Source organism: Hyperolius riggenbachi, chromosome 4, assembly GCF_040937935.1.
Source record: "Hyperolius riggenbachi isolate aHypRig1 chromosome 4, aHypRig1.pri, whole genome shotgun sequence".
Classification (NCBI taxonomy): domain Eukaryota; kingdom Metazoa; phylum Chordata; class Amphibia; order Anura; family Hyperoliidae; genus Hyperolius; species Hyperolius riggenbachi.
The window spans coordinates 130,050,395-130,066,549 of NC_090649.1; the positions used below are offsets into that span (position 1 = coordinate 130,050,395).

Genomic DNA, 16,155 nt, shown 5'->3' on the forward strand with positions numbered 1-16,155 from the left:
CTCTCGCTACTAGTTTTTAGATCAAGTGGGAACTTAGCCTTGAGGTTTTGAAGAATATTCCTCCAAGAGGACTCATCTCAGACTGGACCACTCAACTCAAATTAGAGGTCCAGCCCAAAATAGGCAACTATGCTCTTCCCAGATAACTTTTTCCACTCAGATAACTTGATTGCAGTGGACAGTGACAAAAATTATGCTTCTATCAAATTATAGATGTTGAGTAAAAAGATTTCGATCATTATGGAAACCAGAAGCCACTACAAGCTGCTTTTAGTTTGTGTATCAGTATATAGTACTCGTATTAGTTGGTGTGTCCGTGTGTAATTCATGTGCTGTGCTTGGTTTATACTTTGTATCAGTGTTGTGCTCAAGACTCTCTTTACTATGAGATGAAACAATGAAATTATGGTAAGCCACAATGGGTTGATTCACATTACAGACAGCCCCCTACTTACAAACAACTCAAGTTACAATTTTTCTTACATACAAAGTTGTCTTCGTGTACAAAATATAAAGTGCTGTTTTTATTACTTTTTTTTATTATGTTACGGTATTGTATAAACTGTTGTAAGTAGGTTAAAACACATTAAAAGTACTCTGAAAACAACTAAAAACATTGTTTACACTACATGTCCAAATCCAGAGTTAGTCAAAAGTAAATAATTTATTCACGTCTTACTACGTATAACACGTGATAGACTCAACTTAAAAAAAAAAATTCAACTTACAAACAACCTTCCGGGACAGAACCTGTTTGTAAGTAGGAGACCACCTGTACTTATGAGTTATCTTGTCTTATCTATTAACATTATCTATATAAAACCATTTACACAAGCAAGAAAGTATGATGCAAAAGTCAATAAAAATAATATCAAGGTTAATTTGGAACTTGTTTGGAGTGTTTTTTTTTTTTTTTTTTTTTTTTTGTTATAGTTTAGATAAGGTGAAAAAAAAGCTAAGGAGAGATAATTCTTGAGAAAAAAAAGTGAATCAACCCCTGTGTAAGAGTATTTGCTTTCACTATGCACATGATCCAGTATCTGCAACCAATTTAAACATTGCTTGCGATAACTAGTGTAGAGCATAATTGAAAACTGGGTAGCAGGAGGACCGCATTAGATTATTAACAGTACTCACACAGTACTTGAGAGTTATTTAAAAATCTGGGAATAGGCGATTATCTATTGAGGAAGATCACAATTTTAGTTTTACACTTTGAGAATTCATAACAGGACAAAGAGGCATGATCATTAAAAAATAAATAAATAAATAAAAAGGATATAGAAAATTGATAGTTAGGAACGCAATAATAAAGAAAAGAAGGTAAAGCGGGTGGGGTGGAGGAATCTCTCAGACACTTGTAGCTGTTCTCTACTTTATCTCCACTTTTTGGTCACATGAGTTTTTGGGACTTCTGTGCACCTCTTTCATAGTACTTACTCATGACTTTCTTCAATTCATTTCAGTGGAACTTTTCTCCAATTTTGGATGTTTATGGTAGTTTTGATAGTTTGCCAATTGAAAATGACTCTTCTCTCATTTAAATGGAGAAAAAATGTGGAAAACAGATTTTAAAAAGTGGAGGAAAAAAAAATTGAGATAAATCAAATTTCCCATACTTATATAAAGAGTTTTCATGAATTTACAAAAAATATACAGAAACCGATACAAAAATAAACAGTGAGTAAGGCTGCGTATTCTACAAACTTATAATCCTGCCTAGTAAAGTCACAAAAATAACTTTGCAGAGATCAAGGAATAGTAAAGATTTAGTCCAAAACTGCACCAATATAGTCCCAACCTCAGTTTCTTGTACTACATACAAACTCCAAGGTGGCTGCAGCAGAAAGTTCCCAGTGCGGTTAAATATCAATTGATATCATTCCAAGCTGCGCTCACCACAAAGCATAAAAGACTCCTGAAATGCAAGAGGGCACTTACTAGTTGGATGTAGGCTAGCTTACAGGCCAGACGTGGACGCTGTGGCGGCTAGTGGGGAGATGAGAAGAGTGATTGTAGCACATTTCTGTCGGGCGCTTCTTTCACTTCTTTAGTCATCAGCATCATTGTGACTCCACAGCTGGCTTTCTCTTTGTTCTTCACCTTGTCATTGACATCATGTTCCTGTAGGAATACACCCACATCTTGCAGCCTCCTGGGAACTCACGTGCAATTAAAACTATACTTTTAATGGAAGTAAAGAGTTGCTGATTGAAGCATTTTTGGACAACCCAGCTGATTTCTCAGCAGATATATTTTAGATCCACCTGGTGTTTGAGGTGGCAACGATCTGGTGAGCCTCATTTCTGTTGGTGGGGGGCCCCCTGTCTGTCTGTGCACTGAAAGTGGTTTTGTCTTTGGAAACAGGGACCAATCCCCCCCACTGAGGCCGTTTCCTTATGTTACATTGTTGCTCAAACAGTATCAGGCTATGGGGAGTGCGTTTGTTTGCATTTCAGGAGTCTTTTATGCTTTGTGGTGAGTGCAGCTTGGAATGATGTAAACAATGATCAAGGAATACCCAGTATACCCGTATATGTAAATCATAGTTTTATGCCCTTGAACCCAAGCACTCATCCAGAACTGCTGGTGTATAGTAAGCCTGTAGCTATTTACATTTTACAGAGCCACACCAATCCAACATATATACAGCATACAGCCTGTTTCAGACTTCTTGAGCCTCATCAGTGCATATGGCTATATGGGATAGGAGGCCCTTTATACCTTCCAGGTGGTTCTGGGTCACCAACATTCCTTAGTAGCCGTTTTCCTTGGAGCAGCTTTGGCTTACTATGCGCTCATACACAGCAGGGAGTGTGGCCACAAGAACATATCCGACAAGCTCTTGTTGGATATGTTCAGATAGTCTGTGCATGGCAATGTTGGGGGTGAGGAGAAAGCCTCTGAACTATCTAGAGGCTTACCTCTATCTAGGTATGTAACTAAATCAGGGAGTATCAGCTCGGGTTCACTTTCAGACTGATAAGGTTAGATAATTAATGAGATAAAACAATAAGGAGAGTTGATGGGACTCGGAGCACCTCTCATGGTCATGCCTTTAAGCCAGACGACTTCCAACAAAGTCGTGCTATGACCCCTCTGGAGGAGCCTCTTGCAATGGCCATGCGTGTCACTTCCTCTTCCTGCTTCATTCATTGATGCACTCCTCTAACAGAGAAGACAGGGGTGACCCGAAACTTATAACATAGCCAAGATGGCAGCCGCGATTTTTAAATTGAAATCGAACGAAAACCATTTGATTTAGAACGGCGATTCAGGCTTCAAATGAAAGAGGAGAGCACATGTTACAGAAAGGTATGTTTAAGTACTTTGCAGTACTGGTTGGAGTCTTAAAGGCATGCCCATGAGAGGTGCTCGGAGTCCATATAAGTTATAAGCTCCATTTTGTGAATCAAAATCATGGGATGGAAATTAAGCTAGGAAACCTGCTTGTGACTCCTTGTGTGCATAGTAAGCAGAGTCTGTGCCTTGCTGTACACTTTGCCGTATTATTTGCGTGCTTTTTGTGCAAAGGACAAAGCTGTGCTGCGTATTAAATGACTTCCTTTCATGGCAGGACATTCTATCATTTTGAAGTGGCATGGGACAGCTCTATGCACAACTCTCTACTGCTGAATCGCGTCACTCCCTACAGAGAGAAGATCTACATGACACTGTCAGCTTATGTCGAGGTGAGACTTATGACATCAACATCAGCCTAACAATGTAGCATGAGCGTGGGCTGCATTTGTGGGTGTATCGCTGCACATTTGACAACATATTTGTTTTGGACGGTTATGCAGATAGTTACCAGTATATGGTACTGTGGAGTTAGTATAACAATCTATATAACACCTCTAAACAGAAGTATATGGGAGTCAATCAGGTTATTTTAATCTAGTTATGGAAAAAAGTAAAGACATTCAATGCACAAAGGGTTTGCTATCATCATTATCATTAAAAATGGAAGGCTGAACTAGGGCTTTAAAGGACACCTGAACTGAGAGGTATATGGAAGCTGCCATCTTTATTTTCTTTTAAACAATGCCAGTTGCTTGGCAGTCCTGCTTGTTATAAACTGTTCTAATCACCTTTTTCTGGCACCAGCAACTTCTTATAGTTGCGTCTCATGGACTGTGAGATAACTTGACTCTCAACACAGCAAGCAGGAGATAGACTTTCTCAGGCTTCTTCAATATTCACGTTATTTATTCAGGAAACAGAAATACAGATAGCTACAGTTCATCATATCCTAGCCACGCCAATCTTCATGTTGCGTTACAAGCTTCTTGATTAAACTTCCTGCTGAAGTCAATCAGGTACCTTCTTTCTAACCTACGTTACACTAGACTACCTATGTACAGCATACATTATATCAGATTACATATAGAATGAAAAATACTTAGAGGTTCCAGTCAGCATTGAGAGGTAGTGTGAAAGTAAGAAGCAGAGTGCGCTCCCATCGCTCACTCGGGCTTTAATACCGACTAGAAAATAATTAAATATGACATCATCTTCGCCATCCCCTAGATCAGACTATTGGTGGACCCACTCGTGGTGTCATCATACACACCTACTCGATTAATATTCAATGCGGCTTTTGACATACATGCAAGAATGTGGTGTTTAGTAAATATGGCTGATGTTTATTGTTCTAGTGGTGTACATGCACAGGTCAGGGAGACCTGTGGCCTTGTCCATAGAACAGCTTCTTGGTATGTTCTAGTTCTGACAGAACTGAAGATTTTCTCTCTAAGAGAAAATCCCCTTAAAGGGCAGGTCTGCTCCCCAAGCCTTTTTGACTAACTCAGTCCAAATAACTGAGGCCTACTTAAATTATAACAATCCCCCCTAAAAAGGCTTGACCCGCAGATCCCAGCTTCTGAACCCACCAGTACCTGGTTTCTTTTCTTTAGGTTTCACTTTTTCGATGTTCGTGCTCACACAACTTCTCTGCTCTAGGCGGTTATCCCTGGAAGAGAGAGAGCAAGACCTCTTGGTCTTCCTGTAACCAAGCTCTCTGGGGAGGCCCTACTTCTAAGTCCCTCTATGCCACATGCTCAGCATTTGCGTCACTTGCGTATCACTCACAAACTTGCATGACCACAGAAAAGTGAAACTCGTTTGGTTGTTACACAACGGAGCAATGCCAGGTGCCTTCTAAAAGAGCGCCTTTATACAATCAGCTCCATCACTTCCACAATCAGTACGAGAGGCTCCTTCTCTGGACAGCTTTAAAAAAAGGCTAAAAACTCACCTCTTTTCCCTAGCCTTTGAGACTGCATAATGCAGGGTCACAGCGCTTTGAGTCCCCAGGGAGAAAAGCGCTATATAAATATTATTGTTATTGTTATTGTTACTACTAAACCTATACGCGTAACCCTGTATATCCCTTAATTTAAAAATATTGGTTCATGAGATTGTTTATGAGGCACCAATCTCTTGACCAGGTTAATTTGTTCTACGTAATTTTAACACACAACCTCACCTGGATAATGATGCCTAAAGTTGTCATCCCCATCCAGACGACCAGTGGGTGTAGGAAGAACTTTGGAACTGCAGAGGCCCAGTCCGAGTGTCCCTGGAACATCAACGGAAACCTTTTCCACCAGGTCAGACTGGAACTCACCTGCTTATTTTTGTGTTCTACCTCGTTAAGATCACCTGGATCATGGTGAAATCTTACCTCTAACTTAGTGTACTGTTTGTTTAACCGTTGTAACAAAGTTTGGTCATCTTGGATCAAACCCTGTTCCCCTTTGTCCCATGTCGTGTTCTCCTTCAGGAGGGGAACTTCCCGTGAAACTTTGAACTTTAGAGTTCTCTTAACAATTTGAGAAATAACGTCATCAAACCTGGATGACTGGATCCATATGGGATCTCCGCTCACCCAATATGTTCCCCTTGACAGATCCCCCTTATCGGAACCATTATGAAAATGTACCTTGAATGTGTCCTTAGACATGATGCTAAAAAAACAAACCTTTCCTTCAGCCACCGGAACTATCGGTTTGGCTTCAGGGTGGATCTTTTGAATGGTAGCCTCGCTTTCTGTGTTATTGAGCCCGCAGGCTTCTTCACTAAATTTGACTTGCCCCGGCAAACACAGGTACCTCTGGGAGAATTGCCAGCATGAGGACAACTCTACTCGTTTCACCTCCCCGTCTAGCACCAAAAAAGTTTGACCTCTCAGGTCATGGTGTAAGACATGTGTTGAGGTGGGAACTAAGGAAGTGGCGGTGCCTAAAGGAATGTTGCACCGTTTCCATTTGTTCGCCCAAACATCTTGAAGCTTCCATGCAAAAGATCCTTCACCAGAAAAATCGATATACCTCCCCTTGTCCAATCTCAGTTGGACAGGATCTTTAAGCATCTCCCTGGCAAAATATGTCCCCAACTGTCCTGATTGGACCTCTTCCCCCCTTATGTCCTGAGGCACAATATGTACCTGAGGTCGGGAAGACTGTACTCTCTGCCATCTTTCAATTAAGAGTACCTCTTCACTTACCCAACTAGCATGAGGATAAGCGGCTGCATATGGACTGTGTAATATTGTCCCCTGTTGTGACCCGTGTAGTGTGGATGGGGTTCCCTGTGTGGGCTTTCCCTCCCCCAGGACCGCTCTCCCCACCCTCTTTGTCACCTGGAAATGTGGCTCGATCTCGATTTTTACTTCTTGTTTCGAGAACCACCACCCCTCGGCTTTCCAGCCTTTACGTGTGTATAGTTGTTTCAGAGGCACTCTCTGTTGGTAGTTCCAGAGTGTGATGTTGTCCCCCGCGTCTCTCCGGCAGGAGAATTGACGCCTCCTGCTCGTTCCTCTCCAATCTGGAACCATCTCACTCTGGATAACCAAGACAAGGTACCCCTGAATCACACTCTCCACCTTTTGCATGTACCCATTGTACTGCAATGTACCTTTTAACAAAACTTTGGATCGGTGCATCGATTCTGGGAGTGTGACATTCAATAGCAGATTTACCCTGCCATTCAATTCATACTGCCCGCACACCTGACCCTTCAGACCTGTCACCCACCTTGTGCCCTGAAATTTGTTTTCACCTGGCACAAGTGCTCGTTTCCTCCAACCCTGCTTGGTCCATCTGTGCCAAGCAGAGGGAGGTGTGAAAGGATTAGTACCTTTGTCACCAAACATTAACATGCTTGGGCCTTGCATTCTCATTAACCCCTTATTATACATGAGAATGTCCTCTCTTCGTTCTCCTAGGACGAAATGGCAACCTAGGATCACCATCAGCACGGTACTCTTCATTATAAAAGCACCACCTTGGGAAAGAAAAACATTAGCAATTTGCACTATGCTTTGCTCAGTCAGTTTTTTTAGTCGTTTTCCGATCTCAGGAATCTCGTGTTTTAGTCTCTTTCCAATTTCAGGAATCTCGTGTTTTAGTCTCTTTCCAATTTCAGGAATCTCGCTGTTCTCCAACCTCAGATTGGCATCTGGAACCTTTCGCTTATCCGACTGACATCTCCCTCTTTGCTGCCAGCACTGCAGCTGTCTCGAGTCCATATTGCCAAACTCCTGAAATCAAAATACAAACAAATCAATTCTTATTAATGATTTGGGATTCGCCCTGCGGCTTGTACTCTGTACACTTTAAATTGATCAATATATACCGTAATTGATCTCGTTGCTTTATGGTTCTTATGAACTCTGTTTACTCTTTTTGGTAGATTGGAGTTAAACCTCTCTCCCCTACCTAAGTACTATCCGAAGTACTTACCTGTGTAAAATATGCTCCCGCAGGCTTCACCTTTGGAAGCTCTCACCTCATTGCAAGCTCCCTCCACATCCCCCCTATCTGTCCATGCGCGGCCATCGCATGCACAGATTACGGATGCCACACTTGTTGCTGCTTTGCAGGTGAGCCTGCAATGCTCTTACTCATTATCGCATTTACTTATCTAGAACCTCATTGCGATACCAGCTCTGCTAGAAGTTCTGTGTGTTGTACCCTCTGACCAATGTTTGCCGTGCCACTACCCTCAGACTACAAAAAAAAAACGGCTGCCTCCCTGTAGGAAGGAGCACTTTGCACTTAAACTACACAGGGAGCAGGGCTAAGCATACCAGCGTCACATGCCTGTATGCAGATCCCTGAATGCCCACGTGGTAGGTAGTCATATGGCAAACACCGTCCTGATACACTGTCACTCTGTAAATGGCAATTCTTTCATCTTTATAATTGCCCCATGAACTGCTGTCAGTTCTTGTGCTTTGTGCTACACTTGATAGGAGCTCGAAAAAAACATAGTTGACCAATCAGTGGACGGAAAAAAATGCACAAAAAAAACCAGCCCCAGCCCAGCATAGACCTCTTAGTCATTTTGAGTCCTGGACTGCCAGCTAAGATGGCTGCTCCCATAGCAACCTCTCAATCCTATAAACATTAGGAGAAAAAACAAACTCAAACAGAACAAACATTTTATGCATAGTTACACATAGCATCGATACACAGTGCAAAAAGGATCAGCATTCCGCCACACACACTGCCTTCACAACCTGAGAAAAAAAACCTTGTCCCAGCTGCAATTCTAGATGCTATACATCTTAGTATCACCCAGTGACGTGGAAATCTCTCTCACTACATCGCAGACATAACTCAGAACTGCCCGAGCGCGCTATACAACTCCAAACCACTTTAACTGTTACCATCCCAGCTATAAACTTCTTCTGAGATGAACATTTATCAGCCGGAGCTGACCAAACAACATTACACATATGCAGACATTAAGAAACATTTTAGCAGCACTGACTGGAACAAGAGAAGCTTGCTTTACTCTGGAAAAAACAATCCGACCGAGAAAACCGGCAGAGTACAGTAGCCCATCACCCACCATCTCAGCTGTGGCTATAAGCTTTTTCATAACTTCAAAGCGACCCAGAGCCGTGGGCTGTGCATTCCTGTCTACCCAGCTCACCGCAAAAAAGAGAAAGAAAAAAAAAACCTAGCTTATCACTGTCTCTCACTCGCTTTCCTCTCTTCTCTCCCCCCCCCCATCTACTACTCGAAAGCCGCCCCCCCCGGTCTCTTCTGCGGGGCGCGCTACACTCGACCGCAGCCTTGCTGGCATCACTCCAAGCTGTCCTCACCCCTACGCAGACAGCTTCTCTGAAAAAGCGAGAAAAGAGAAAAAAACAAAACAAACCTAGCAAATACCACCAGCAGAAAAAAACATGCCTGTGACAAATGTGGATGTAACCACATTCTAAACCGTAACATACATTACAGAAACATTAAAGCCCGTACTATGAACGCTTTACACCGAAGGTAAAAAAATACGCAGACTCCAAACTGCAACTAACACAGAATGTACACATTAACAACTCCTTGCACAACACCAAATACAACACAGATAACGCCAGATAACAACATAAATCATACATGCCTGATCAGCGGACTCGTGGCAATTCATCATCAGCTACCGCAACTTTCTCCGCGAAACTCAGATTGTACCCCGGAACTCTTGGGGGGGGGGGGCTCCCACATCCCCCCTAGCGGATCGATCTCTCGCAGCAAGTTGCCAGCTGGCCACAGAGGGTTCCGTCCGATCCTGTTTAGGTTAACCACTGTGCACATGCAGTTAAAGTGTAACGTCCAAGAGTTTCGCCGCTGATATCCTCGAATTGCAGCCCGTGTGCTTGGCTCACGCACACTCCCCACACCAGCTTATCAGCTTGATAAACTTTACAGTCCGCATCTATTGCACTTGTTTTGCTGTGGAATATCTTGAAAACTTCGGCCCCTGGCCCTTGTCTGCCTGTTTTGCTAGACCGCGAAGGATTTCAGCACCATTGTTATAAACTGTTCTAATCACCTTTTTCCGGCACCAGCAACTTCTTATAGTTGCGTCTCATGGACTGTGAGATAACTTGACTCTCAACACAGCAAGCAGGAGATAGACTTTCTCAGGCTTCTTCAATATTCACGTTATTTATTCAGGAAACAGAAATACAGATAGATACAGTTCATCATATCCTAGCCACGCCAATCTTCATGTTGCGTTACAAACCTTCTTGATTAAACTTCCTGCTGAAGTCTATCAGGTACCTTCTTTCTAACCTACGTTACACTAGACTACCTATGTACAGCATACATTATATCAGATTACATATAGAATGAAAAATACTTAGAGGTTCCAGTCAGCATTGAGAGCTAGTGTGAAAGTAAGAAGCAGAGTGCGCTCCCATCGCTCACTCGGGCTTTAATACCGACTAGAAAAGAGTTAAATATGACATCATCTTCGCCATTCCCTAGATCAGACTATTGGTGGACCCACTCGTGGTGTCATCATACACACCTACTCGATTAATATTCAATGCGGCTTTTGACATACATACAAGAATGTGGTGTTTAGTAAATATGGCTGATGTTTATTGTTCTAGTGGTGTACATGCACAGGTCAGGGAGACCTGTGGCCTTGTACATAGAACAGCTTCTTGGTATGTTCTAGTTCTGACAGAACTGAAGATTTTCTCTCTAAGAGAAAATCCCCTTAAAGGGCAGGTCTGCTCCCCAAGCCTTTTTGACTAACTCAGTCCAAATAACTAAGGCCTATTTAAATTATAACACTGCTGATCTATTTGGCTGCACTATTGTGTGTATCACACCAGAAACATGCAGATAATCTTTTCAGATCTGACAATAATGTCAGAAACACCTGATATGCTGCATATGCTTGTTGAGGGTCTCTAGCAAAAAGCATTACAGGCAGATGATCAGCAGGACAGCCCGGCAACTGGTATTGTTTAAAATGAAATAAATATGGCAGCGTCCATTACCCATCTCTTTACAGTTGTCCTTTAAAGAAAATCTGTAACGAAAAAAAGTCCCCTGGGGGGTACTCACCTCGAGTGGGGGAAGCCTCAGGATCCTATTGAGGCTTCCCCCGTCCTCCTCGGTCCCACGGTGGCGGCGAAAATCCTCCCGGAGCGGCGGCGATGTAAATATTTACCTCCGTGGCTCCAGCGCAGGCACAGTATCCGCTCTTCCTACGGAGATAGGGGGAAATAGCCGATCTCCTTCGGGCCGCTCTACTGTGCAGGCGCAAGTCTCCTGCGCCTGCGCAGTAGAGCGGACCCGACGGAGATCGGCTATTTCCGCCCATCTCCGTCAGAAGAGCCGAAACAGCGCCCCCGCTGGAGCCTGGAAAGGTAAATATTGAACAGGCTGTCAGATTTTTTTGCGCAGTATTTGAAGGGCTGCAGCAAGACCCCCGTGGGACAGAGGAGGACGGGGGAAGCCTCATTAGGATCCTGAGGCTCGTCCAGAGACGCCGGAGGTCACCGCTCAGGCCCCGCTGGGCTGATTTGAATCAGGTAAGATTGGCTGCGTGTCTTACCTGATCGCCGCCGCTCGCCGCCGATCAGCCGCTACCAGCCGCGATACAGGTCCCCCCCTTCCCCGAGACCCCGTGCGCTGCCTGGCCAATCAGTGCCAGGCAGCGCTGTGGGGTGGATCGGGACTCCCTGTGATGTTATGACGTCGATAATGTCACGACGTTCGTTGCCATGGCGACGGGGGAAGTCCTCAAGGAAATCCCATTCAGAACGGGATTTCCGGATGGCTCTTTGCACCGGCGGCGATCGGAGGGGTGGGAGGGATGCCGCAGGGACGGGGGAATCATGTAGCTAGCGCTAGGCTAGCTACATGCTTAAAAAAAAAGTGCGGCCGCGGAAATCAGAATGCCAGGCAGGTTAAGGAAAATGTGATACTATGGTAATAAAGACCCTATCCGTTAGGTTTTGGTGCCAAAACTGGGTCATCTGCTAAATTTAAGTTTTATTTGAATTCAGAAAAACTTTTACCACCAAAAGGCGTGAGTGGGTTCCATATACAAAATCAGTTCCACTCATAACGTTTGTTTGCACATTTCATGCAGTGTTCAGGAAACAATTGTCAGATTCTGTAGCTCGGTCCACCAAGGTGACACATTTTGCTTTAGGTATCTTATGGTTTCAAGTACACTTAACATATGTGTGTTTTTAAACAGCTGGAGAACTGCACTCAGCCAGCTGTGATCACCAAAGACTTCTGCATGGTCTTTTATTCTCGGGATGCCAAACTACCAGCTTGTCGTTCCATTCGAAACTTATTTGGCACAGGCAGCCTCCGGGCTTCTGAGAGGTGAGTTCATGGAGTAGGAACTTGCGCTTGCTCTAAGGCTCATCTTCCACCGCAGATCACGATTGCCAACACACTGTGATGCAACTGCGATTTTCTTCTCTGCACTAAAGTGTTCTTCATGCACTCTGATAAAAATGTAATGCAATCGTTCATTTTTTTGTTGCATTTGTGTTTTCCCATAGATTCATGTGAATCACATCAGGGTAAACCGATATACAGTGGAAAAAAACGAATTGTACTTACCTTGCAAACTCCAGCAAAGCAAATGTGAAAGCCCTGTGTATTACTAATCCCTTTGTCCTGAGATGTCTTGCTAACTATTTTGCCACAAACCAAATCCTTCTGAGGATTTCTCTTTTCTTGATAGTGAGAAGTTACCAAACTCAAAATTTTGCCAATGGGCAGGAAATGTATGGTTGCTGCAAATACCTTTGTTAATAATCAAATGTATCTGTGCACTTGGGGAACCCCAGGTTACTGGCCCCACAGTATACAGTGGGTATGCATGTCTGCATATTTTAAAATGCACTGAACTCTTGCACAGGACAGAAGGAAAACAGAGAGAAATGCACCCTGTATGTATTTAGAGAGTTTAGCCCCGGCATGGGCAAACTTGGCCCTCCAGCTGTTAGGGAACTACAAGTCCCACAATGCATTTGCCTTTATGATTCATGACTATGGCTGTCAGACTCCTGCAATGCATTGTGGGACTTGTAGTTCCTTAACAGCTGGAGGGCCAAGTTTGCCCATGCCTGGTTTAGCCCATGAAATTCCCCCTTATCTGTGACTAATCACAAGTTGTATTTTGATCTCCCACCTGTGTCAGCTGACTGCCACAGCAGAGCAGCTAATTTGTAAACAAAGAATGTTAACAATATGTCTGCTTCCATGAAAGGAGGAAGTAGACACACTACAGATTTATTGCAGGATTTGTATCAGCTGTAACAAAGAAATGTTTTTCTTTAAAGTTTATTATACTGTTGCTTATCTTTTAGAAAAGAAAGGAACTTCTAGATTCAGGTTCACTTTAATTCTACCAACTTGTAAGTTTTGGTTTATCCTTACTATTGAAGAGTCCACCCTGAGAGAGAAAGTTGTGGAGTCAGGCTGATCTTGAGGCCAGTTATACACCATTTGCCTATTATGTAGACATGGCAGTACTATTAGACTGGTTACTTTTACAACCTGATAAGTTGACATTATAAATGGTATTCCTGCTTTTAAATAGTCCACGTAGCAACACAAAAATGCCATTTATACAGTACTGTGTATACTATCCTTTCCCTCCATAGACTATTGAATCCGTCCAAGCTTTGATTCTGGTGATGTTTTATTAGTATTCTAACAACCGCTCAGTAAAGTTTTTGTTGCTACTGTCTACACTATACAGCGGCTGAAAAAAATCCATGAACAGGCTTAAAAGGGTAACAAAATTAAATTATTTTATTTGCCACAGACTAGATTAGAATGTGCCAGATAGGTCCTTTAAGAAGTATACACTGACCCTAGGTCTCCTGTGTCAATAGAAGCAGGACATACAGCTGGCTAGGCACCCACCTTCTATAACCAACTAAAAACTGAGCAGAAGAGGGAACCCTGGGTTGGCATAAGGTTACAAAGAGATTATTGATATACACTTGGAATTGGCAACTAGTCTGACTGCAGCACATCTTCCTCTAAGTCTTTTTTTTTTTTCAAGTTTTCCTTTACAAATCATAAGGAGATGCACAGTCAAAACATACTTGTACTGTTTAACTCACAGTTTTGTTTTTCTGTTGTGCAGTAACCGTGTGACAGGCGTATATGAACTCAGTCTTTGCCGAGTTGCAGAAGCCAGCAGTCCTGGTGAGTGGCTATTCTTATTATACATTATTTTAATAATATATTGTCCCTATCAACACACAGTGCCAGCTGTTATAGTTTAATTAAAGTAATCAAATTCTGAAAAAAGCAGCTAAATGTATAGGATTCATTTAAAGGGAATCTGAAGTGAGAAAGTAGAAGAAAGGCTCTGAATACCATTGACCCTTCCTGGTCTTCAGTCTGTCCCGTAATTCCTGCACTGCCCCCAGTTGAAGTTATTCCACCTGCTAGGTTGAATAGCTTTTTGGTACTCCTTTGGCAGCCTTTGGATGTACTTGCGTCCCTGAGTAGTTCCAAAGACAAACACATCCATACTGTGCAGGTATAAGTCCAGCCTGGACACTTGAGGAAGGGGGAAACCCCGAAACATGTCGTGTTTGCTACTATTCTGATAAACGCAAGTTTATACGCCAGTTGAGTGCCTCCTTCATTTCTATTTAAGTCCAGCCTGTGCAATATGGATGCACTCATCTTCAGAAGTACTCGGAGACATGAGTACTTCTGAAGGCTGCCCGAGGAGTACCAAAGACCCAGCCATAACTTTAATGGGGAGCGACACAGGAACAACATTACAAGGAACAAGACGTTGTGGGAGGAGACAGTTCCAACTTGCCATGCACTTTCCACCAAGTATTAGTCTATGGAGGAAGATGTGGCCTGGGATCAGAGAGCCTTCTGAACAAACTGAATGGTAAGCCTGAATGGTGTGAAGAGGAGCATTACAGACGGCTTGGCTGAGTGACATGAGCCTTGTGATTGAGGTCGCCTATAGCCGATTGTGAGCAAGTGTTCTGAGTGCTGAAACTGGATTTTTCTGTTAAATGTGGGGAGGAATGGGGTGGACTCCAAGGGAATAAAATAAAATTCCTCAATGATAAAGGGGGGCTTTAACGTGATTGGTGATGAGCTTCACCTTTATACCCTTGTATTGCTCTGGAAACAGTTTGCTGTGACAAAGTATTGTAGAGAAAAATGTCATTGAAATTGTTGTTTGTGACATTAAGTTGGTGTTGAAGCTTTGGATAGACCTGTTTCTTTTCCTGTGATGGTTCCTAGGCATGCAGAGGAGACGTAGGCGCGTGCTGGACACTTCTGTGGCATATGTCCGTGGTGAAGAGAATCTGGCAGGGTGGAGGCCTAGAAGTGACAGCTTAATCCTGGATCATCAGTGGGAGCTGGAGAAACTTAGTCTACTTCAGGAGGTATATCTCGCCTGTTATCTGCTAGTCTTTGCTTAACTATACATATACTGTATATACTCGCATATAAGCCGACCTTTGTATAAGCCGAGGTACCAACTTTTTCCTCAGAAACCAGGAAACATTGATTGACTCACATGTAAGTCCCCTCCCCAGTATAGCCCCCTCCACAATATCCATATGTGTCCCCAGTACAAGTCATCCCCCCTCCCCATAGCCAGATGTACCCCAAGGATGATACAGCTGTGTCTCAAGACGCCACTAGATGACGTCATATATATGAGACACAGCGATTGCCACACAGGAAGAATCCCAGATCATTGCACCGCTGATACGTTGCTGGCATGCTCCGCTCCACAAGCCAGGGGACACAGGTAGTCCTGAGCAGCGCACTCTGCACACCATGTTGCAGGGGATGCAGGGCACGGACACAGCAGGGAGCCAGCGGGCAAGAGCAGGTTCCTTAGTGCACGATCATTACACTCCTCTGCCAGTAAAAAAACCTGCTCCACCATCCTCTCTGCTCCACTGAGTCGCATATAAGCATACATTTTTTGTGCTGCAAAATTAGGCTTATACGCGAGTATATAAGGTAACAGGAAAATGAATCAGGGCTGATAATCATTAAAACAATATATATGACAAGATTAGTTTAGTGCAGTAAATAATGCTGTAAGGATCCCTCCTGTAGCGTATTCTGTCCGTTGCAGTGGAGCTGCAAACGGATGGGTTCTGGCTTATCTGCTTGCATTAGGTTGTGCATTTGCAATGGGTCTCATTGTCATTTGCAATCGCTCTGCAGTTCTGGGTAGCTCAGGATGCTGTCATCATTCCACAAATTGCTTGTTGCAGCTGAGCTGTGGCCAAATAGGCCTGGATTTCCTGCATGCATGTTGTTACATAATTCTGCATGTATTTCTTATGTGGGTCCTTTGCATTTACAG

At 43.4% G+C, this 16,155-nt stretch overlaps 1 protein-coding gene across 14 annotated transcripts in view; it reads left to right on the top strand.

Annotated features, from left to right (window-relative positions):
* KIF1A (kinesin family member 1A) overlaps positions 1-16,155 on the top strand; it is a 246,538-nt gene that overhangs the window by 195,557 nt on the left and 34,826 nt on the right. For all 14 annotated transcript variants that reach the window (XM_068280653.1, XM_068280654.1, XM_068280655.1 and 11 more), the window contains 4 exons: positions 3,578-3,692; positions 12,016-12,149; positions 13,933-13,994; positions 15,069-15,214. In XM_068280653.1, coding sequence (XP_068136754.1) covers positions 3,578-3,692; positions 12,016-12,149; positions 13,933-13,994; positions 15,069-15,214 — 457 coding nt within the window. The remainder of the gene's footprint in view (positions 1-3,577; positions 3,693-12,015; positions 12,150-13,932; positions 13,995-15,068; positions 15,215-16,155) is intronic.